Source organism: Astatotilapia calliptera, chromosome 10 (genome assembly GCF_900246225.1).
Source record: "Astatotilapia calliptera chromosome 10, fAstCal1.2, whole genome shotgun sequence".
NCBI lineage: Eukaryota > Metazoa > Chordata > Actinopteri > Cichliformes > Cichlidae > Astatotilapia > Astatotilapia calliptera.
This window is the reverse complement of record NC_039311.1, coordinates 22286476-22311982: the sequence shown is the minus strand read 5'-3', so window position 1 is coordinate 22311982 and position 25507 is coordinate 22286476. Positions and strand designations below refer to the sequence as shown.

The 25507-nt window shown below is 41.3% G+C and overlaps 1 protein-coding gene across 3 annotated transcripts in view; it reads left to right on the top strand.

The window, feature by feature from the left end:
- dpysl3 (dihydropyrimidinase like 3) overlaps positions 1-25507 on the top strand; it is a 43631-nt gene that overhangs the window by 10287 nt on the left and 7837 nt on the right. For all 3 annotated transcript variants that reach the window (XM_026181654.1, XM_026181652.1, XM_026181655.1), the window contains exons 2-11: positions 13973-14061; positions 15239-15423; positions 16785-16949; positions 17102-17163; positions 18125-18205; positions 20341-20409; positions 21507-21627; positions 22397-22553; positions 22968-23109; positions 23915-24085. In XM_026181654.1, coding sequence (XP_026037439.1) covers positions 13973-14061; positions 15239-15423; positions 16785-16949; positions 17102-17163; positions 18125-18205; positions 20341-20409; positions 21507-21627; positions 22397-22553; positions 22968-23109; positions 23915-24085 — 1242 coding nt within the window. The remainder of the gene's footprint in view (positions 1-13972; positions 14062-15238; positions 15424-16784; positions 16950-17101; positions 17164-18124; positions 18206-20340; positions 20410-21506; positions 21628-22396; positions 22554-22967; positions 23110-23914; positions 24086-25507) is intronic.

The window sequence follows — 25507 nt, the reverse complement described above, 5'->3', positions numbered from 1 at the left end:
TCAGAGCATTCAGGGTGGAGCGGGGTGGGGGGTTGAATTCAGGGCAGACTGGTGTTACACAGCCAGCCAGCTGGGTGTTGGTGTGTGTTACAACTGCAGAGGAACCTCTCCCTCTCCTTTTTTTTCTTTCTGTGTGTGAGCATCTGAAACGCCTGTTTTCCAGCACTCATTGTTGAAGCTCAGGCTGCAGTTCGGGGTGTGTTGCTCAGATGTGGGAGACTTTGCTTTTTTCTTATCTCCTCAGCTAATTGTACACAATTACATTATTACTGTAAAATTAGGAGATGTCGATAATATATGAAAATCTATGAAAATAGTGAAGGCATGTTTAACAGTCACTAGAAGTGCTGCCAATTTGAATGACGATAACCGCTAAGGTAAAGGATGTTTTGTAGGTTTGGGGGTTTTAAAAATACAAAGGGAATGCTAATTGTGTCAAAAATACACACACATGCAGCAATAAAGTAACAGAAAGCATTTAGCAGATCACCAGCCAAAGTAACATGAGTAAGCTATGCTGGTTGATTGCCTCAAGATATATCATATTTGGTTACTGAGCTTGCTTTTTTGTGGATTTAGAAGAGCTCCAGCTGTAAGCGGCACATTAACACAGACTGACAGAAAGTACCACAATACAAGTTTTTCATGGACGTCCTAAAGCTGCTTCATGCAGTTTCAGTTGAAGGGGAGTAATTTATGATGTAAGCAACCACACTTTTCACTGTTTTATGAATTTAATTATAGTTTGATCTCAACATATGGGTGACTATTCCAACAATATTTAAGTGCTTTTGAAAAGTGATTTGAAACAATGTCTGGGTCAACCACTGAGTGGATTGCTCCCAAATCTGTTTGCGTCCAGTTGACAAGGTAGGGTGTACTACGTTCTTTCCTACATCCAAGTTATAACCATAGCCTCTAAGGATGTAGGGGAAAAACAGTTTGGCATATTGGAATATTTTGTGTGGCGATATTGTATAAAAATATTGATAATATTGATATTAATGAATGAATAAATAACAAATACTTGAAAATATATTAGACTAACAACAAGCGATGACCCTGGGCCAAGAGGGCTCGTCTTCTGCACCGTCATCCCGAGACAAGGTTAGTCGAGCAAACTTACCATAAATTGGCTGAAACGACCCTGGACACACTTAGCTTGACAGAGTATAAAATTTCCACTTGATCTTATTCAATTGCAGACTGATATCAGATTCATGGCAGACTGATTCCATCTTATGGCAACATTTATTGCAGGTTTTAGTGACAGTGTTGCTTGACAGTGTCATTTTGGAGCAAAAAAACCCCTCCCCCCAAAAACGACGTCGATAACTTTATGTTATTGGATAAAACCGATATTGACAAATTTTTATTTTGAGGACATCATTTGCAGTTGAAAAAAGGTGATAAATTGCAGTAGATGTTATTGCAATACTATTGCAATACTGAGCTTATCACCAAATGTCAAAAACTGCAATAATATTGTATCGTGAGTGAAATATTGTGATAGTATCATATCGTCGGGGGTCTGGTGAGTCCCACCTCCAATAACTTTATGAGAAATGTATTTTATGTTCAACAATGTATGGACTAACAACACATGTTGTTGTTTGATTTGGAGTTTATGGTAGTAGTAGTTCCCCTCCAACCATTTGATCAGCTTCTTAGAAATGCAAACACACAATACTTGCATTATTGGTTTATTCAGACGCAGACAAGCCAGGAGAATTGAAAGTGTCACGTTGTTTCAGTAAAGCAGACTAAAGCAAGAACCTCTTGTTACAAGTAATGGATGTTTTTCAAATAAATAACAGAAGCACTGTTGTCTTTGTCTTTTCTGTATCTAAACCATAAACATGTATATAAAAGATGGCCATAGCCTTCTTGTCTGAGAGCTAAAGCCAGTATAGAGGAACTTGAATTCTTTGTTATAGCCAGCAAGGGGCGAACTCTTGAGTTACAAAATGAGGTCATACTGTATAGAAGTTTATGAGGAAATGAGCCCATTGCTCACATGAGCCACTGGCCTTTCCTAATGAGTTTATGTTCTTAAACTAGTTTCAAGTCTTATTAAAATCGCATCATGTTAATAGACATTAAGTGGCTCCGCAGTGTAGTGGTTTACATATTTCCCAACAAGTGAAAGAGTCCACTTCAAATCCTTTTGGGGTTGCATCTGGTTTAAAAATCTACCAAATCAACCATGCAGACCTATCTGCTTTGTGACTCCTTGTGAGTAAGAGAGCAGCTGAAACTAAATTTATTTGATGATAAAGCAGGTTATGCATCAAGGCATGGCTACCTTGTAATTGACAAATTGCTACTGTATGACCAGTCAGTTTCCATCTGGTTTCAAAAAAACAAGATGGCCACAGCCGAAATGTTCAGGCTGCGGCTTCAACACAGAACTTCCCCAACAAAAGGAGCCATGACCGTGGAGTACATCCACGTTTTATACAGAGTGTACGATCGAAATGCAGTTATGGCCCCAAACAACAGGAAACAACAGGCTTTGCTAATTACATGGAAGATCTACTATATACACAAGCAATAAAAAATGGAAATATAATGAATAGCAATTTATTATGCTTGGCGTAGTTAGCTTTTGGTTAGTTGGTTGGTTAATTAGTAATGGGGGCTACACAGACACCAGAGAACTACTTGTGTGCATATCATATCACTATGTTTAGATTTAAAAGGTGATTCTGCCCCATTGCTGCCCCAGAGGTTGGCATCTGTTGCATTAAAATAACCTTTTTTTTCACTGTAAGCCAGGAGTGTCCAACTCCAGGCCTCAAGGGCCGGTGTCCTGCAGGTTTTAGATATCACCCTGGGTCAACACACCTGAATCAGATGATTAGGTTGTTTGTCCAGTTACAGGCCTTTAACTCTGTAACTGGACAAACAACTCTTCATAGAGTTTTGATGCCATGGAATCATTGCGTTTGTAAGCTGTTTTCACATCTGTACTTCAACAGAGGTCCATTTGATGTTGTCGATGCTGGAGTATGCTGGTGTGTGAATATTGTATTGTCTGGTACATTCTTTAGTGGTGAGTGGATGTAGTGTGTGCTGCCTCTTAACCTGATTCCCTAGAAACTGTCTGAAGTTCGTGTGTGAAAGCCGCTATTAATTCTTACACAGGAGGACCTTAAACGCTCTACCTATTTCTAAGCCTCCTTCCTGACACCGACTCCTTATTTCCAAGCCTGTCCATTCTATTACAGCATTTTCATTTCGTTTGGGTTTTAGATCTGCCCTGTCACTTTTCTAGGTGTGGTCCCTTTTATTCCTTATACCCACTCACAGCAGCCACAGTGTTGTTCCAGGCGGTTACATGTCATCCGTAATCCCCTCCAGCTGGAGTGAGCATCTGTGGGTGAAACCCGTTCACCCTGTCGACGCTCCACAAATCAGCTCCCTGCCACACCAGACTGTACCGTCACCATGCAGACTGCAGCAAAGTGGGCTTCAGTGCAAACAAAATACCCCACGGCCACCCAGACATTGCCGCGCAACTCACCATGGAAACAAACATACAGTTGTGATGGCAGGAAAATACAGCCCTTCTTCGGTTTGTCATTGCGGGGATGTGTTTTGACACACATGCGCACAAACAGGCATTTCTCAAACTTCTTGACTGAGAGAGTTAAAAATTCAACCTGTCTGACCCAATCAGATCCAGATTGTTGCACGGTTACACTACTCCAGCCTATCACAAGATCAACATTCCAGACCTTAACTGGCAGGGGCCCCTGCGATTAATTTAGATGGATAAGTCTCATTGTTTTCACTTCTCCAGAATGTGAAAAAAAATGCTGCACACTTTTTGCTGAACAGTAAATATTTTTGACTGCTAGGCAACAGGGCTGCAGCAGAGGCACTGGTGCAGATTCAAGATGACTTCCCTCTTCCACTGGTCCCCGCCTGCCTCCCCATGCCCCCCTCCTTACAGACACGAGGATCTCTGCCACAGCTAATGGAGGTCTCCTCTAATGTCCTCCTCCTCCTCACCCCCTTTGACCTATTTTGTCGCACTCGAGTTTTCCAGGACCGTTCCCTTTCATTAAGCACCATGAAGGAGATATTAGTACTTTGCATCCCACTTTATGAGCGCTTCTCCCTCCAGTCCGGTGAAAGTGGAAAAAACGTGTGTGTCGATGTCAGCATAGTAGTAAGAACAACATCCTGCCGTCTATTTTTTATTACTGCCGGCTTGTGTAACAGAAAATGACAGCTTCCCGTGCAGTAATAGGCGTTTTATTTTTGGCACTTTGTTCTTTGTTAAGAGCTGAATGACAAGTTTGTTTGGATTTCTTTCCATCTGAACTTCACAGTGTTTTGCTTCCAGAAATATAACAGATCAGCACTTGTAAGAAGTTGTATCTGTAGCAGACAAAAGATCTCACTACTGACTGAAGTGTATCAAAAGAAAAAAAGCAGGTGGAAGGAACACATTTCCTTATAATTCAGATTTCTAGCATAATTTCATCAGCTTAGTTTAAAGAAAGGCATTAACAGCCTCTACATTTGTTTGAGCTGAGAATACTACTTGTGAGAGCGACTTTAGATAGTTGTAATGTTTGCATGATTCTTGTGTTAACGCTAATCCACCAGCTGGCCTAAATTAGTGATTAAGACAGCAGTTTAATCAGTGCCAAAGCTTTGAGAATAGGTCATGCGCACTTCATAGAGTGGGCATAAGTTTCTGGTAAAAATTGTGCTTAGATTGTCACCCGCAGGGAAACACAGTGTATTAATTATAAATTTTATCATATCCAGAAAATCTTCCAATAAAACTATATGTATAAAATATTATTTCTTCATTTCAAGCTGTTTCAATGCCACATTCAGGAAATAAACTGAATCATCTGAAAGCTTTTGTAATGTATTATTTTTTAAGACAAATGTAATTTAAGCTCTGCTGATTTGATGCTGAATTTTTTTAATGATTTATGTTTTTTGGCACCTGCAAGGCCAAGCTTGAAACCTGGATCCCCCGTAGCCGGTTACCAAGATTACGTGAAGTACCCTCAGAAGGTCTGCTAGATGATGTTAATGCAGCACTACGGACAATACCTACAACCACGATTACCGACACTAACAAGCTGATCTACAATACGGCAGCAGTGATCAGTGAGATGCTTGGCTACAAGTTGAACAGCCACAAGGGGCAGTACCCTCCATGGAGAAGGAGGCTAGAGGGCAAGATCAAAGTAGCACGGAGGGAGGTTAGCCAACTAACGGAGTTGCAGAAAGGTGCGACAAAGAAGGTGCATAAGAAATACAGCAAGCTGTCCATACCTGAGGCCTTGGAAACTGCCAAGCAAAGACTCACAGCCTTGGCCAGCCGCTTGAGGAGGTACACCAGAGAGATAGAAGGCAGGAGAATAAACCAGCTGTTCTCCACAGAACCAGCAAAGGTGTACTCTCAGTGGCAAGGGAACAATAAGAGAACAGCACCACCAAGGCTGGAGACGGAGCAATACTGGAAGAGCATATGGGAGAAGGACGCAACCCATAACGGCAATGCTCAGTGGCTAGTGGATCTGAGGGCAGACCACAGCGACCTCCCTGAACAGGGTCCAGTAACCATCACAGTGGCAGATATCCAAGAAAGGGTCTCCAGTATGAAGAGTTGGACAGCACCAGGGCCCGACATGGTTCACGCCTACTGGCTAAAGAAGCTGACTGCACTCCACGAGCGTCTGGCAGCACAAATGAACCAGCTGCTAGTTAACGAGAGACACCCGGAATGGCTAACCGAAGGTCGGACGGTCCTGATCCCCAAGGACCCCAAGAAGGGACCGGTCCCCTCCAACTACCGACCAATAACCTGCCTCAGTACTACATGGAAGCTCCTGTCAGGCATCATATCGGCTAAGATGAACAGGCACATGGGTCAATACATGAGTGGGACACAGAAAGGAATTGGCAAGAATACCAGAGGCGCAAAACACCAGCTACTGGTAGACAGAACAGTCAGCCGAGACTGCAAGACCAGACTGACCAACCTGTGCACTGCCTGGATTGATTACAAGAAGGCCTATGACTCAATGCCCCACAGCTGGATACTGGAATGCCTAGAATTGTACAAGATCAATGGGACCCTAAGAGCCTTCATCAGGAACTCAATGGGAATGTGGCGTACAACACTAGAGGCCAACTCCAAGCCCATAGCACAAGTCACCATCAAGTGCGGGATCTACCAAGGAGATGCTCTGTCCCCACTGCTGTTCTGCATAGGCCTGAACCCCCTCAGTGAGATCATTAACAAGACTGGCTACGGATACCGACTACGGAATGGAGCAGTTGTCAGCCACCTCCTGTACATGGATGACATCAAGCTGTATGCCAAGAGTGAACGAGACATCGATTCACTGATCCACACTACCAGGCTATACAGCAATGACATTGGAATGTCGTTCGGACTGGAGAAGTGGTAACAAAGAGAGGGAAGGTAGTCAGAACTGAGGGGATTGAACTACCAGAAGGCAACATTGCAGACATAGAGGACAGTTACAAGTACCTGGGGATCCCGCAGGCAAATGGGAACCATGAAGAGGCCGCTAGAAAGGCTGCAACCACCAAGTACCTGCAGAGGGTCAGGCAAGTCCTGAGGAGTCAGCTGAATGGTAAGAACAAGATCCGGGCCATCAACACCTACGCCCTGCCCGTGATCAGGTACCCTGCTGGGGTAATAGGCTGGCCAAAGGAGGAGATAGAAGCCACTGACATAAAGACAAGAAAGCTCCTTACCATGCATGGAGGGTTTCACCCCAAGTCCAGCACCCTGAGGCTGTACGCTAAGCGGAAGGAAGGGGGCCGGGGACTGGTGAGTGTCAGCACCACAGTCCAGGATGAGACAACGAACATCCAAGAATACATTGGGAAGATGGCCCCAACTGACCGAGTGCTCAGTGAATACCTCAGGCAGCAGAAACCCAAGAAAGAGGAGGGAGACGAGGAACCATCATGGAAGGACAGGCCCCTGCACGGTATGTACCACCGGCAGATAGAGGAGGTGGCTGATATCCAGAAATCCTACCAGTGGCTGGACAAAGCTGGACTGAAAGACAGCACAGAGGCACTAATCATGGCAGCACAAGAACAAGCTCTGAGTACAAGATCCATAGAGGCTGGGGTCTATCACACCAGGCAAGACCCCAGGTGCAGGCTGTGTAAAGATGCCCCAGAGACAATCCAGCACATAACAGCAGGGTGCAAGATGCTAGCAGGCAAGGCATACATGGAACGCCATAACCAAGTGGCCGGCATAGTGTACAGGAACATCTGTGCCGAGTATAACCTGGAAGTCCCGAGGTCAAAATGGGAGATGCCCCCAAGGGTGGTGGAGAATGACCGAGCTAAGATCCTGTGGGACTTCCAGATACAGACGGACAAAATGGTGGTGGCTAACCAACCGGACATAGTGGTGGTAGACAAACAGAAGAAGACGGCCGTAGTGATCGATGTAGCGGTTCCGAATGACAGCAATATCAGGAAGAAGGAACACGAGAAGCTGGAAAAATACCAAGGGCTCAGAGAAGAGCTCGAGAGGATGTGGAGGGTGAAGGTAACGGTGGTCCCCGTGGTAATCGGAGCACTAGGTGTGGTGACTCCCAAGCTAGGCGAGTGGCTCCAGCAGATCCCGGGAATAACATCGGAGATCTCTGTCCAGAAGAGCGCAGTCCTGGGAACAGCTAAGATACTGCGCAGGACCCTCAAGCTCCCAGGCCTCTGGTAGAGGACCCGAGCTTGAAGGATAAACCGCCCGTAGGGGCGTGCTGGGTGTTTTTTTTATATTTATATATAACAATGCAAGTACAGTGCAGTATATACTTATACTGGTGTACTGACTTTCATAAATAGTAACTGTAAAAAAAAACTGGAAGGAAAACAACTGGTACACTTTGAGTACTGAATCGGCTGCATGGAGTAGTCCTTGCAAATGTGTAATTTCTAATAGTGGCTACTATTTACTGCCAACCCAGGGAGACCTTTCCATTTCAAAGAGTCGGTGCTGCAATAGTTATGGGATTGACAAATGAGGACATAGTTAGTGACCCTGGGAAGAGCAAGTCAAGATCAAGATCAACATCGTTCATGTCTCTTGTGCATATTCTGAAGAGCCAAATCCCACAACCCCCCCCCCCCCCCCCCCCCAAAAAAAAAAATCCCCCCAAAAAACCAGAATAGCATTTATCACCCTTCTAAGGTAAAATAAACATTTTCTTCTTATGTCATTAGATTTTTAGAAGTCTAAGGAGCTTGGAAAGAAAAGCGTCTGGATTTCTTTAAGTGGCTTGAAGACGTGGTTTTGTCTCAGTATGACCATTGACTCAGTCAGGAAACAGCTTAGTGACTAAATTATTTATTTTAGCACTGATATGGATAAAATGCTCTGTTTCCCAGTTTTCTGTAAACTCCAGTATGGTACATATTGAGAAATTACGTTTATGCAAACAAAAAATATATTTTTATTATGACATTTTTATTTTCATAATAAAAGAAATGACAATGAAACTTTACAAAAGAGGAATGAAGTACAAATAATTAACTAAAAAATAGTTTCTATAGCTGGCATATTTTGCCGTACCAGATAAAAGAAGGTTTAACAGATTTATATAACAAAACAAATACCAATTACTTACATTTTCCATTATGTTTATAACTTCAGCAGACAACAGGGCCCTTTTCTCTTTTTCACACACCTTAGTTTTCCTCGTAATTGCTCTCAACCTTTGTCTGCTCATACTGAAGCTCTTTCCGAAGCTGTTTGCTTCTACCTGGCTCTGAGCTTTAGCTAGCTTCAGTGTTAGCCATTTTGCCTTTGTTAGCTTCTTTAAAAATATCCGTGTAGGCATTTTAAGTGTCTTATTATGCTTGTTCTCAGAAACATTTACTTGTACTGAATAGCTTCCTAATGATAGCCTACGTTGGCATGTGGCTGTAAATGATGTGTAGATGACTGTTTGCTTCCAACCCTGTGCGTGCGTTGCGCATGTATGAAAGGGACCAGCTCATAATTGGACACATGGGAGGCTAACCCACCAGTAACCAGTCTGGGTCAAGAATGTTGTCAACCTGGAAATTCTGGTCCCTCACCAGTCGAATGATCCCGTAAGAGAAGAAGTTAATTCAAAACAGTAGCCAGACATTGTATTTTCGAAACTTAAATCAATGGCTATTATAGAAAATCCACAATGACTAGTCTACAGCACCTTTCTCCAGCTATGTGTGAGCACAGGCAACTTTGCTCAACAAAGTTAGAGAAAAAAGTAAAATTATGAGGTCTTCTTTGTCTTAGGACCTCATTAAGCTGTCTTTACTCTCCTTTTTGCATCAAGACTGTCAAAGCATGTTATTAGCCGTGCACTGAATCCACCATCTTAAGCCCGCTGTGGTTATGCAGTCCAATCTTAGACTCAGGACTCGTGAATACCACATTAGCCACTGAATGATATTTAATAGTTCTTGTCGAAGCTGCAGCAAAAAGTAACAGCTGTGGCATGAGTTCATTATGTGGACAGTACTGTCTCGTTAAAGATGTAACAAATGTTTTGGTTTATTCCCGTAACCACAGGATAGCACAGAGGGTTGGAATCCACCAGTGTCACTATTACAAAACCACATTTGTCTTGTGGTATAGACAGACTAACAGACAAAAGTTGGACTAAGAATTTCAGAAATGAGGTGATGAGCTATCTCCCTTCACTCACTACTTACAATTTTCTTTCTTGTATGTTGTTTTGATAATCATGAATGTGATGTAGAAAACACATTTTGAAATATTCCATATCTATTCTTTAACAATCTCACCCGCCATGATGTCACATGACATATATTTGTTATAATAACATGAGCAACATTGCTGTTTGTGGTCAGATGAAATGGTTACTGTCACAGTTTGTGGCTGTTTGTCACAGAATTGATGTAAAAGCCACAGTAAATGTTGAGTCTGAGTTTCTGTTAATGAAGTGTGATGAAGAAATGTCAGTGGAAAACGCGTTGTTTTTATTATGTGTCTTTAAAAAGGCTTGACAGTTTGGCCACGCATTCTGCGTCTAGTTCATGGTTTGTATTATTATTGAAACAATTTTTTGGGCATGCTTTTTGCTTTTTAAAAATATCTGTCTTGTTAGATATTGCACCGATGACATGAGCTGCTGGCATGAAGCGTTTCAGCATCTTAGTTTCCGCTGAGTGTAAAAAGAATCTAATGTGAAATGCAGTCCTGAGCAATTCAGCAATGGCCAGTTACTGGGTTGTAACGGAAATGGAAAGCTATTGATTGTTAAGTGATTGCGGTCTCCTGCATGTTGTCATCAGCCAGTGGCCAGAAATTGAAAAGGGTAAAATGAGTGTGTGTGTTTGTGTGCGTGCCAGAGAGAGAGGACAGGGGAGGGGGTGTAAGCACTTCAGTAAGTCACCCATGCATGATGGCACACCCATCACTGCAGTATTATAAATCAGGTAAAACCTCTTCTTGTCTGATGCTGCTGATGTAAGCAGGTCTCTATCTGACTATTAATTCAATAATATTTATATTAGTGATTCTTATTCATGTTAATGAAACAGCAGTGACTCTTAACCATATGTTCCGAGTGATTAAAAAAGAAAAACAAAAAAACTTCCAATTTTAGAGATCCGAGGTAGTCCAGTAGCTTTTGAATCCTTGAGGGATTTTCTTTGAGTCTGGCATGGGACTCAAGGATGAACTGATTAGAACTGAGTGGGCGAATGTCAAAGCTACTGAGACCACAAAATAATTTTTTTAATCTACAAAAATCAGAGGTCAACTTCATTGATACATCACAACATTTTACAAAAACTAATGTCTCATATTTAACACCATAAGTCATGACCAGGAGACAAGATCAGATTTCAGATTTTGCAGAATCAGATTTGGTGGCATTAATTTTTTGTGGGCAGCTGCAACTAATGTATTTTTCCTTTGACTCATTACAAGCTGCTTTTCACCACCATTTAAACTGACAGCTGTAGAGCCGCAACAATTGATCATTAACTTGGTTAACATCAAATTCATCAGGAGCTGTCATTATAACAATAACTGAAAAATCTTTTCTGGGTTATGGTCATCTTAGGTTGTTGATCTGTCAAAGAATGTCAAAAAACGATGAGGAAAATACCATTTAGTCACATGCAAAGGCTGATTTTGTTACAATAGTTTTACAACATTGGGCATCTTTTGTACCTTTTTTTGATTAACTGACAAATTTATCGTCTGTTTCCTTTACTGGAATGCTATGAAAGTTGTCTGTGTGCACTCCCTATTCACATTCAGTAATGTTGTCATGTTAAATTATTATGACAGAGCACTCTTTGGAAGGCGTTCTCTCTAAGCTAATGAAGGCATTGAGCTTTGCAGCATGATCTATGCTAGTGTGGTGTTCCAGGAGTTGATGACTGTGTGTTGTAATGTGTTGCTTCAGGGTGTGGTTGCTTGGGAAGACTCTGGGTTCTGGTTCGCACTAGTCCATCACTACCACCACCACCACCTAATATGTGCAATCACTACCACACAACTCATGAATAGCCACATTGTGTGTCTTTTAGCTCAGCAGATATTCGAGCTATGTACACGATAATACTTTTATTTTTCCTGTTGTTATGTTCAAAGGAATTGCTGCAGTTTATTATAATGATGAAACTCTGGGTCCACGGCCAGGGGCTGTAAATTGTTGCACACATCTGCTGATGGGAAAATATGGTGTGTTCCTCATAGCAGACCAAGGAAAGACCAAGTCTTGCGGTTTTAGAGACTGGGTATATAAATAAGGCTATATTTTTTGGTTTTCAGTGTAATGTCGATGCTTTTTTAAAAGAACTAATTCGATTACTAATCCATTTTAGTAAAAAATTAATAAATATAAAAAATAAAATAACTAATTATCTCGTGAAGGTTACACGGAAGTTAAATACTGCAGGTCGCAACAAATTTTTCAGTATTGATTATTTTATTTGTCATCTATTCGAAAAAATGTCACAAGTCTCACATCACAAGCTCCAACACCTGAGGATGACATGTGCAGAAGCCTTGTTTTGTCCTAAAAACAGTTCTAAACAGAAAAGAATTAAACCTATATCCTGATAATTAAAGCAGTTTTTTAAAATTTGTGAAGCAGATAAGTGCAAATATTTGTTGATTGTGCCTGAAATTCACTGGGTAATTTAACTCAGACATACTTTAAGAAACTGACCATTTATAGCAGCAATGAGGAAGCGGACAGGAGAATGGATTCTCCCAAATAAATATACCTTTGAACCCTATTGTTAAATCATAAGTGTAGAGCTCCACATATAAGGAGAAGATTGGGGTGGTGGAATGAAGTGAAGGGAAAAAAGCTTTGTCATGAAGTCATTGTGATAAGGTTATCCAAGGCTAAATTTCCTAAGGCATTAATATGTTCAATTACTTACATCATATTTGTTTTATTGAGCAAGTCCTGTATGAAGAAGATATCTTGCCCTTGCTCATTTTGTGAGCAAGGGCACGTCTGTAAACCCTTAACCCTGTTGTACAGTCAATTGTACATTCAACCAGTCAGCAAAGCCAGCATATCAGCGAAACCAGGCGCACCCTGTCTCTCCTCTCTTGCTTCTCTCCCTCTCGTCAACCTGTTGCCATGGCAATGGCCTGCTAGAGTCGGCCCATGGTGCAGCAGCAAATTGTTCTTGTCTGACTGTGTGGCGTCATGACAACACCCAAATCAGGCCACAAAACATCAAAAGGTGTTGGCAAAAGGCTCCTCAGACTTAGTGTTGCTTTTTTAGTTTTACTTTGGAACATGTTCGTTAACACTGTAGGGATTATATAATATTTGCATTATTTTGTAACACAGATCAGAAATTGTCTGCTTTATGAAATGATTGAGTGATCAGTTGGTGATCGCATTCGGTCTATTGGATAAAATGATTACGCTGAGAAAAAAAACATTGACGGTTAAAATTATTGCGTAACAGAATCTGGATAAATGTGGTTACGATGTTAATCCATGACCTTAAAAGCGGCTTGAGCTTCAACGACATCAGCCTCCCAGATGACATCCCTGTCTGGAGAAATTTTCATTTTAAAAGAAGGGAAAGGTCTGCAGATTATGGTGATTTACTGGACCCCCTTTCAAGTAAAGGAGCAAAAGACTGAAGGATGCTGTTTAACCTCCTGACACCAGAGCTGTTGTTTGGGGAGCCTTTTTACTTTTTTCTAGCTATGTGTGAATTCTTTTTACATACTTTGTTACATGCATGTCCCCTTGTGAGAACATGCTCACAAGGGGACATTAGGTTTATTTTACAGCACAACACAAGTAGAATGAAGTGTGTGATGCAAACAAAGCCAGGATGTAATGTCCCCATGTGTGGATGCAGGAGGTTATAATACTCTGTACCCAGAGCTCTTCACATATATATGGGTCCATAGTCAGTTTATGTATCAGTGCAACCAGTATTTTGTCACAGATCTGACATGATCCAGATATTGAATGTCATGTAATCATCTGCCATCTGAAAAGTGGGTAATGAGTTGACACTAGTTGATGTTCATCAAATAAATGAAGACATTTCCTCCCAAATCTTGCTTGTTTTTCTGGGCACGCAGACTTACTGGGTGGTCCATATAGTTATGCTATATGAGATGTGTTTGCTTGTGACACGGCCACCACATGTACCCCTCTCTAGCAGCCATGAATGAAACATTGTTCATATCCTGTGGGTGGAAAGAAATAAGGAGATAATCTCACTACAGACAAACAGAGTACAGTTCTAATTCTTGTACAGTAATATTGTGACTTAGGCAAGTAAATTTCCAGTAGAGGATGATTTACTATGTCTAAACAAATTTTCTTGGCACAACGTTGCATAGAATCATAATTGTTATCGTATTTCATCCCCTCCAACCCCACCCTCCCTCCTTTTCCCTCCACTCTGCCCATCTCTTTCTCTACAGAGCGACAGGCTTCTGATCAAAGGCGGAAGGATTGTTAATGATGATCAGTCCTTCCATGCCGATATCTACATGGAGGATGGCCTCATTAAGTAAGTATTCCACTGTCCTCTTTTCTGCTCTGCTCACACCTCTTCCCATTTGGTTTCGTCCCTCCACTTATAGTTCACCTCATCAACTATTTTCTATCTGGGCTATGTGGTATCTTACTTGTCCCCTTTATATTTAAATCCTTCTCTCCCCTGAAGGTGCATAGTGCTGCTGTAGAAATTCAAATATTTTACTTTTCTAAAACTCTGAAACACAGATAATTCTAAAGTTCTTGAAGAAATTCAAAATCAAAGGGCTTCTTTTGAAATAATTATCTATACCAGGGTAAAACAGTATTAAAAAATGTGAAAAGAGCACCTTGGGCCTTAAAGATTATCTTCAAGAGTTTAATCATGATTAGATTGTTAGTTTTTGAATGCTATTTGATCCTAAGACAGTAGTGGTTAAAAACTGGTTGCTCCACTTGCAATGATAGTTTTAAAGTTTAAGTGAAGAGCAGATATTACAGTCTAAGTGAACACCAGCTACATAATGAATAGCAGTCTTATAAACACTTCCTCCAAAACACTGATGAGGAAATCTGAAACAATTTAAGAATTACGACATGAATGCAGACTGAATGAATGAAGCTAACAATCTGAACTTGTTGCGGTAACAGTTAAACTGATAACAGCTGTTCTTGACCGGGCTGGGGTAGGACAGTGGAACTGTCTCACTCGCTTTCCCCGTTGTTCTGTTGCCACTTGAATTCCCAGTTGTCCCTGTTGCCCCTAAGTGAGGCAGCTCAGAGAGAGGAGCCCACAGAAAGACTGGTGTTGCATGATAAACACCCACATGCCGGCGGCACTATTGGACTGTTGGCAAACTCACAGAGACTCTGGCTTCTGCCTGCCTGTCTAACTTGTGTCTTCTATAAAAATACTTTTTAGCAGAAGCGAAATGTTAATGTGTTGGGATGGTGACATTGTCCTGCTTCAGGCTAGGTTGACTTTGTTTCAGTTAGTTTTTTTTCTGCTTTAGATTTATACGCATTAAACGTTTTTTTGCCTTTTACTATGTTGTCTTCCTTTCTGGAATAATTTGGTTCCCTGAATTTGAATAATTGGCATCTCAGCTTTGATAAATAATCAAAAAGGGGAAGTAATACTTATATTATGTTTGTGTACATTTATGGACAGGTTTTAATATAGTTACGATAACATCATCTTCACTTGACAGGCAGATTGGTGACAATCTGATTGTGCCTGGTGGTGTGAAAACCATTGAGGCCAACGGGAAGATGGTGATCCCTGGTGGTATCGACATCCACACCCACTTCCAGATGCCGTACCGTGGAACCACAACTGTGGATGACTTTGCCCAGGGATCAAAGGCCGCTCTTGCTGGTGGGACAACCATGATCGGTAAGAGCTGCAGGAAAGGTCACCCACGCAGTGAAGCTGATAATAGTAAAGCTTTTTCAGAAAAAAAGCTAAAAAGAAAATGCAGTGAGGGGAGGGATGGCTGAACGCCAGACAGAGGAAAAGAGAAAGGGAGGCATGGGAAAAGGTTTTGGTCCCACTACGAAAGAGGACCATACAAAAGACTGAGCGTAGGGGGCGATGACTGGTGGGGGTTATAGAGTGAAACACTACTCCCAAAGAAATAGGGCATCAGTGTCGTACTCCCATGTCTGGTTTGACTACAGCCTTTTCTTTTGTGGATTTGTGAACTTCATGTAGGTTAGGGATGAGATGCTGTCACAGTTGGTAGATGCTGCAGTTTCATTAGAACTTCTTTTGGGCTGACTGCTCCTCTGCTGCCTGTTGGCCCTGTTTTCAAACAGACAAAGCCACTAACAGGCGTGCTACTGTAGTAAGCTCTATTCATGAGCTCCATTCATAGAGGGATTATATTCCAAGTGGAAATGTGTACTCTGCTGTCTGCTTGTGTGTTTTTTATTTTTTTATATCGTACATGTCTGTCTTAACTAGCCAATGAGGTTGTGTTGAGAGATGGTGAACAAAAAAAGTGTGGACACTGAGCGTTTGCCATTGTTTTGTGTGTGTGTGTGTCTGTGTGTATGTATGCGACTGCTGTTTTCAGCTATATCCTATTAACATAAGCAGATTGGGTTTTCTTTAATAAGATAAAGAAGGCAGTCAGGTGGCAAGGCAGCAGGAGGCCTTATTTTATTAGAGCTGAGTTAGATGTAGCAGGATATTTTGTGCACTGTGATCCTGTTGTGTCCACAAACAGAAACACAAACTCGTACTGTGTGCTTTTCAATCTGCACAGAAAACCATGCAAATATACACATTATGTATGTAATTATATGTGCTTGTGCTTATGCAAGCAGCATCCATGCAAAGCATTCATGATGCATTTAAGAACTTGCATCGAAATGTGCACCATTCCTATTAATAAAAAATGTGATCGTGGCTACACAGAAAATATAAAAGTAGGTAAAGTCGCTCAATTTTTGTGCAAGGACACCTGTACCCAGATAGAGATGTACAAAATGCAATGTGACATCTGACAAGGTTATTTCCCACTGGCTGAGCACTGCAGGAATTCAGACAGACAGCTGATTATGCAAGATAAACAATGCAGGGAGAAAGTAAAAGCACCAGCAGACAGATCCTGACGCTGCCCTCTCTTTGTTTCCTTACGTGTGACTATGCCCACCCCACTTGTGTCAACTCTTTGCCACTTCATCTGTCATTTCGCTTTTTGCATTCATCTTCTTTCTGTCTGATAATACTTGTCTTCCTTTATTCTTCAGTGGACCATGTGATGTCAGAACCTGATACCAGTCTGATAGAGGCCCATGACCAGTGGAGGCAGTGGGCTGATGAGAAAGCCTGCTGCGACTACTCTCTCCATGTGGACATCACCCACTGGAATGACAGCGTAAAGCAGGAGGTGGATAATCTCATCAAGGAAAAGGGTGGGTCTTGATGGCGTGCTATAAGAGCTTCGTGGGTGAGGGGGGGTGGAGTGCTTTGGGAGATTTTGTTTAAAAGTAGTTAAAGAAATTAAACTTTACATAAAACGTTTCACATTTTATCTTTCTCTCATGTTGACTTACTGTTTTTGCAGGAGTGAACTCATTCCAGGTGTACATGGCGTACAAGGACTACTACCAGATGAGCAACAGTGAGGTAGAGCGCCTTAAATGTAGCACACACTTTAAAGACCAGGTTTTGCTGTTTTAATAGCTGTGTTAAAACTCTTTTTGTTCTCAGCAGTCATCTTTCCCCACATGTTTGATGTGCAGGGATGGGAGAAAAATCAACAGTTTTGAAAAATGCCAGGCTCAGTGCAAAATTTGCTTTGGTGTTGCTATCTTTCCAACTCGGCTCAGCGACGAGATGGTGCCTTTGAAGAGACACAGCTGCAACTTTTTAATTCTGAAAGCTATTTTAAGTTACCGAAGGCCTAATATTAGTTTTGCACTGAATTGTTGAGGACTGTTGCTTTTGTCCTCAATTCATCATACATTAGAAAAGGGCTCACTTCATGGCCTTTATTATTATTTCACCGTGTCACAAACTCCCAGTTGCAGTCAATGTAAAATGAGTCATTGCCAACTTCCTGTAACTTCACAGTCAACATGCAAAAAAGAAATGGCCGTGACTTGGCTCCAATGGTGACAAAGTGTCTAAAAAAGGACTACGTAATTATTGTTCACAGCCTTTGATTTATGCGTACTGCGATTTTATAAGGACTCAAAAAACAGTGGAAAGCCAGAGGGTGTGAGGCAGGACTCTGTTTCTCATACAGCCGTACCTAATTTGGTTGGTCAAAGGAGCACATGTTTCAACTGAAATAGTCCAGCCTGAAAAACTGATGTCATGCAGCTCGCTAAGGAACTGTGGCACAGCAACATAACAACAACTGCAGTTCATCCACATGACTCTCACCATTTCTGGAGACCACACACAATAATTGCAGCGTGTCGGAGTAGACATCATGTAAATTGTGGGCTTCTTTTAAATTGTGGCTTATGGGTGACCTCTGAGTTAAAAAGGAGTGCCCTTTCTTTGAGTAAACAGTGAGGCAGGATTTGAAATATAAAAGAAGTGCCACTGTAATTTCAATCTTTCTATCTTTCTCATCCAGCTCTATGAGGTCTTTACCTTCTTGGCAGAGCGGGGAGGCATCGCTCAGGTCCACGCTGAAAATGGCGAGATCATCGCTGAGGTAACAATGGAAACGAGTGCACTAACAGACACCTTTCTTCTCCATTGCTTCCTCACTGCCTCATTTTTCTTTTTTTCTGAACTTTTGTGCCCGGTCCAACTCTGTGATATGTTTTTGTTTAGTATGATTTATTTCAGTTTAGTTCACTTCAGTTCACTTTTCTAGTCTTATCACAGTGCATCTCCACTACTTAGAGACTAAACACACTGTCACTGATGAGAGGGAGACTGTTTCCTGTAGGACTGTAATGTGTGGGTGTAGTTTATACAGGGCTGTGCCGTTTTGTGGACAAATGAAAGTGAATCAACCGTAATAGGTGATGGATCGAGAGGGCTGGTATTAGTCAGAGCTCCAGACCATGCCTGGATTCTGTCACTGTGTGTGTATGCGGGTGCGTGTTGGATCTGATTCATCGCAATTCCCAGCTCTCCTATCCAGTTTGCAACTTTAACTTGGAAGTCTGATTTCCATCTGTAAGACCAACATGTCTGAACACTTGATTATGTCATGTACTGTACTTTAGACCACCTAAGATAGAGGTGTCTTGTTTAGATTTGCTGCCAGAGCCGCCCCTGATTATGTTCAAGCTTTTATTACTCAAAGTTCTAGATGCACCCAAGGGGTGGGTCACATCTTTGCTTTTGCAGATGATGTGGTTCTACTGGCTTCAACCTTAAGCATACACTGGAGATGTTTGTGGCCAAGTGCAAAGCTGCAGGGGGAGAAGTAGCAACTCTGAACCTGAGGATATGCTTTACAACCTGATTCACTAGTCCAGGTTGGGGCAGGGTCTTCTTCATATTTGGCAATGAGTTGTGAACAATGGCCAAAAGAATATTAATATAATATTGCTGTTACAAGTGGCAGAAATTAGCTTTCTCCCATGGGTGTCTGGACACATCCTTAGAAGAGTTCAGTCTTTCTTCTTACTCTGCATTAAAAAATCTCTGTTAAGGTGGATTAGGTATCTGACTAGTGTCCCTCCTAGGTGAGTGTTTTGGTCTTTTGGCTGGACCCCACCCCACTTCTCAGCTAGCTTGGGAAGCTCTCTGTTATAACAACAGCCATGGAAAAGCATAGAAACAAATGCCAAAGGACAGCTTCTCATCTTCAAATGGCCAATAAATGCCAGTTTGAGATAAACTCCCCTCTCAAAGCTCATGTACTGAAAGTTCAGTTACTTTTTTCCTGAAAGGGTTTGCAACTTCCATAATTCCCATATCCTATAACTTTTTCCTGACTCTATGTTTCCTTGGAGCGAGATCAGCAATGCTAGATTTCTAAACTTTTCCAAACATATTTAGCCATAGGGCCATTTATTGTAACAACTTCATGAGCATCTCCTGAAGGCAGCATAAGTATTAGAAATGCACCTTGAAAAACTTAGGTTGTAACTGCTTTTGCTTGCCCAATGTAGGCAGCCAGGCAGCCTCTTCTGTGTGAGTTTGGGGAAGGGGAACAGTCTCAGCGCAGCAATGTTGATCAGAGCCACAAATTTGTTTCGTGTAGTAACACAGCTGGGATTCCTCTCATTTGTAGACATGTCTAGATTTTCCGTGTCTGTCATCAACAGGTCCTGCTCCTTGCAACAAAGTTTTTCTCCTCAGATAGCTGAGGGGAGCACTGACCACAGGAATGCCACTAGTTTCTTCAGTTACAGTACAAGTTGTCTTGCCTTTGGCTGATATAGTCTCAGTCTTTAATTTTAGCTGCCTGACCAATCGTAGGCTTCTAAGACAGAGTATTACTGATTTTCCACTGGTATGAGATGCTCGCTTAAAGCCTTATTTGCAGAAGCATGTCACCGTAATACATTTTCAACTCACAGACAGTCGCTCTAAATGACACTATGCAAGGAAAGGTACAAACGAATGCCTAAGAAAACTAACCTGAAAGCAGAGTTTTTGCTTTTAGGTGATGTTCTGAAAGTGAAATTTTCCTTGCTCTGAGCCGTGCACAGACCCACATGTTAAAACTGCTGTTCGTGTACTTAACACACGCAGAACTAATCAGAAACGGTTTATCATTCTGAAGTTTGTAGACTGATGAAGACCTCCCAGAAAGTTCTACATACTGTACATTATGTCTATAAACTGAGCAGCTAACAGTTGACTTTTTGCATGTGTGTTGAACAGGAGCAGGCCCGGATGCTGCAGATGGGTATCACTGGACCAGAGGGGCATGTGCTGAGCAGGCCAGAAGAGGTCTAACATTCACACATCATACACTATATTAAATATTAGCTACTATGCATCATTTGCATGTGCAAGCATTTTGAAAGGGACTGTCCTAAAAAAGTATTCAAATAAATTAGCCATGTTATAATTTATCATTTTTTTGTGCAAACAGTACAAACATGGTTGTACATGTAAAGAATCACATTCTGCACAGTGACATTTTTGGACTGGTCCTCAGACACACACGTTGTTCCTGTTACACACATGTGGTTTCAGATACATTTGAGACACTGGGTGAAAAAAAAGTCTCTTGTTCCATCCAGTTTTTGCTGTGAATGTTTCTTCAGCAAACAACAAAAATCAAAGCCACACTTTCAGCTCAACGACTTGTCTGGGATTTTCCATTCTGTGCTGCTGCAGAGGGTTCCTGTCCCACCAGTATCATAATGTCAAGTAGCTGAGTGGAGTCTTAAGAATCTAGAAATTGGTAACATGATTTTCTTAAGCAGGCAAAGTCAGACAAGTATTTCTCTATTAGTGTACACTATCTTATTCAGTACTAATCCAGTGGTCATTGAAGCCAGACTGAACCTCTGGACTCAAAGAAAACAGTGTTTCCATCATATGGAGGCAGTGACGTTTCTACTTGAAACCTTTGTAGAATTTTGTATTTAAAGTCATTTTTAGTTCTCGTTAGCCAGCATTTGCAAATATGGAGATGAAGATTTCAGAAATGCAATAATCACAATAAAACACCAGGTGCTTTTCGTTGTGGACATGTGTCTAAAATGTGTCCAATATGTTTGCTTTTAAAGCCTCCCACCTTAGAAAATCTGCAAGTACTGGGTGTTAGTCTGACCTCACTTAAGTTTCTTTTAAACATTTGTTTGCTGATCGCATTAAATTTAACTACTCAAACACAATATAACTGAAACAATCCTTGACTTTCCCAGTTTTAAAATTATAAGCTTCTCCTTGTCGTTCGGGTTCAAAACAAATTATTCAAATGATACAGCTCCAAAAATGTATAATTTGCTGTGGTCGTGATATTTGAAGTTTGTTTGACAAAATCTTAATGGGAAAAACATTCCCGAGTCAACCGCATTGTGCTCTTTCGTCTGTAGCTGGAGGCAGAGGCGGTATTTCGTGCCATCACCATCGCCAGCCAAACCAACTGTCCGCTCTACGTGACACGGGTCATGAGCAAGAGTGCTGCTGACATCATCTCACAGGCCCGGAAAAAAGGTAAAAAGCAGAATTTGTCCTGGGCCTTTATATGTTTTTTTTTCTTTTTCTGTGTTTTCCAAGACTAGAAATGTGCACGCTGAGTTGTCTCTGTTTGGTATAATGAAAAAAATATCCCACTCTTAGAGTAACATTCAGCTTTGTTGTTCAGGTCTTTTCTGTGGTTGAGCTGTCACACACACTTTTCCTTAGAGGATAGAACAGATGTGAACCAAGAGCCTGCCTGGCGTAGATGGATTGTGAAATTAACAATTTTTGAGAATGTAATGAAAACAAGAAGAGAAGAACAATATGTGTTTGAATGTCTTTGGTGGAAAGCCAAATGAGGTTTTAACACACCAGATTGCTGACCTCAGATAGCCTTCTCTGCACTCAGGTGAATCCATTAGGAGCATTTATGAGCTTGACACATTTGTTTGGCTCCATTCCCGAGCTGTTATATGAAAACCAGGAAATAATAATGTATGTTAGTGCAAGGGACTATGAAGAAGCATAAGAGCACACGTGTTAGTGACAGGACTCAAACCGTGCATGAAAGAGAACAACCTCAGCTGCAACTGAGCAAGTGGAATTTGTGCATTGCCAATGCTGGCATGGTTCCCCTGCTGGAAACTTTCACATGAATTGCCAAAGCTTTTAGCGAGACTAAACTGCTGACAAAATAAAAATAAAGGTGCACTAACGCAATTGATGATTATGCAAATGGATACCCTCACACTTGGCACTTTGTTGACGTCTAACAAAGTTTTGACTGATTTTCTTTTCCCAGGAAATGTTGTGTTTGGGGAGCCAATCACAGCCAGTCTGGGCACTGATGGGACACATTACTGGAGCAAGAATTGGGCCAAAGCAGCTTCTTTTGTAACATCACCTCCTCTTAGCCCCGATCCTACCACTCCAGACTATCTGAACACACTCCTGTCCAGGTACACATCCCCTTTGCAACTTCATTTTGCATGTGCAGAAACGTTGTTGTTTGTAAGTGCCATGAACACCACTGTGTTGTAAAATTATAGCTATTAAAGTTTAGATTTTAGATTTAGATACATCCAAAGTTTGTGTTTCTTATGAAGAATCAGCAATTGTTGTGCAAGAAATGGACTTCATCTGGTAAGTGAGTTACTGCTTCATGTGGAAACAGGAAACATTAGTAATGGTTTACACTGGAAGGACAAACTCTGGCACGCTGCATACTTCTTTACTTTCAGTCCCCCTTCTGTTTTGTTTTGCTTCTCCTGCTGAAGTAGAAGCATATTTACTTATGTTTACAGAACTTTAATGCTGTACACAGACTTTACTGTCCTGGTGTAATACCTTCAGTATGCCTCTTCTCCTCCCAGTGGAGACCTGAGTGTGACTGGCAGCGCTCACTGCACCTTCAGCGTGGCCCAGAAGGCCATTGGCAAGGATGACTTCACCCAGATCCCAGAAGGTGTCAATGGAGTGGAGGAGAGGATGGCTCTCATTTGGGACAAAGCTGTGGTGAGGACAATCACATACTGATAGAGGCGCATGGTGACGTTTATTTTTTATTTTTATCTTGATTCATTTTATTTTTACGATTTTCCCAGAGGAACATCAGCAACTTTATGTCCCTTAGCTTTGTTTTAGCAGTCACCTGTTGTGTTTCACTCAGCAGCTCCACTATGTCACTCTCTGTGCCTCTTTTACATGTCCATCCATGTCTGTTTTTCCCCTTTAAACAGCACTCTAGCCTTATTTTTTTCTCTATATCACTGTGTCCGTATAATTAACATGCAGCCTTGTTTAGCTTTGCCGTAAAGTGCATTGCTGGCTCTGAAATTTGGGTAGGCTTTTAAACATAAAACTCAATACATTTCCTCAGCACAAGTACTTAGAATCCTGGCTCACACCAAACTTGGACCGACTGTCAGTAGGCCTATTTTTAAAAGGTTGACAAAGGTTAGCTGTTTTCCCTGCTTCCACTCATCTTCTAAGAAATCCCCCATTAATGACAGCTTCATAGTTTAATGCTAAAATATTGAACCTTCACTTACACATAGTATCTTATGTTGAGAGATTTAAATGTAAGAAAAATGCATCATCTGAAACTGTTTTTATGGATATTTTCTCAAAGTTTAAAAACGTCCTCCATGCATTTACATTAATACTACAAATACACCATTCAGCTAATTGAATAATGTGTCTTCAGTAGTAGGACTACATGCTGTAGGGTGTGCTCCATAATGCTAATATATGGATAATGGATACAGTCTCAACATTTCCAGTAATATTTGCTCGTGCATTGTGCTTGTTTTGCTCTCAGACTACAGGTAAGATGGATGAGAACATGTTTGTGGGCGTCACCAGCACTAACGCAGCCAAGATCCTGAACCTGTACCCTCGTAAGGGTCGGATTGCTGTGGGCTCTGATGCCGATCTGGTCATCTGGGACACAGACGCCATTCGCACCATCACTGCCAAGACACACAACTCAGTATGTACTCAGACCAAAGTATCAGTTAAATTCAATTCGCAGGTCCTGGCTCTTTTTTTTTTTTTTTTTTTTTTTTTTTTACTTTTTTTGCTTCCCTTTCTACTTGTTTTACATTTATGCTGTAAAACCATAGGCACTGTAATGCTTCACAAGTTCTCACAAAAACCTTATTTGATTTAGTTGGTTAAATATAACAGCTGTGTTACAAAAAAACCCCCCAAAACATCTGGTATTTTTTAAAATAAGAAAAAAAGAAAAATTGTGCTTTAAAGGGTGAGATGTATTTTTGGGCGGGGGGACAGACAAGTAGAATGTACGATCGGAGGTAAGTGTCTGCATCTGTGTGCAAGAGGCAAAGAAAAAGAGAGACTGAGGAAGAGAGAGGGAGAAAGGGAGACTGGGAGTAAGTTAGGGAGGGGAAAAAAAGCACATTTTTGAGCAGCTTCCAGAGAGGTCTGAGTACCTCGGAACGGAAATGAATTCTCAGTGGATCTTCACTAATTCCACTCCACACTGGGCTCACCACAAGACCAGGTCTCAATGCTGAGACTCAATACATTCAAAACTCCTTAATAATGATGAAGCAGTTATTTATTAAAAAAAAAAAAAGATTTATGCCGTGCTTATTCAACAAAATCAGACAAACAGCAAACAAACAATGATGCAAATGCTGCCAAAATGTCTAGTTCAGCAGAACTGAAGTTAATCCACAGAGAATGTATGTGCTGTATAATCAAGAGGTATTTCCTTCCTCTATATCACTTTCACTTGCACAGATCCTCCAAAATACATGAATAATTGGAAAAGTGGGTTTAAAGAATGGCTCTCATTGTATGAGATTCTGTTACTGTAAACACTAATATTTCAGCTGGTTTCATAAAACCTTGGAGATTTTGGACATCTGTATACACTGCTTGTTGGCGAGCTGCACGTCTCATAAGTAGAAAGCAACTTTGGTTGAAATGTATTTTTGATTTCATGGGAAACATCTCACACAATATGCAGCCTGGACCAGAGGTGATAGTGCACACCATTTCCTCCTGCTTCCCAATGCACTGACTTATGTATAATATTATAGGTTAGCACTTGGGTTTTTTTTTTCACATTAAAGAAATGTTTTGTCACATTTTCCTAAGAGAGCGGGTGGAAACGAGTGTAAAAAGGTCAGCAGAATGTAAATGAATAACCCTTTTAAACTGCACTTAAGGCCATTCGAAATCTGAGCGTCTTTGTGTGTAGTTATGAGTTCAGAGTTCGATACTGAAAGTGAAATTACATTAGAAATGTGAAACTGCATCCTGTTGTACACTCTTACAGTTTAAGCCGAGGGCCTCGCACACATTGTGCTCCGCACATACACACTATGTGTACAGTACGCACGGTATATATGAGTAATGAGGTTTCTGCCATTACACAGATGTT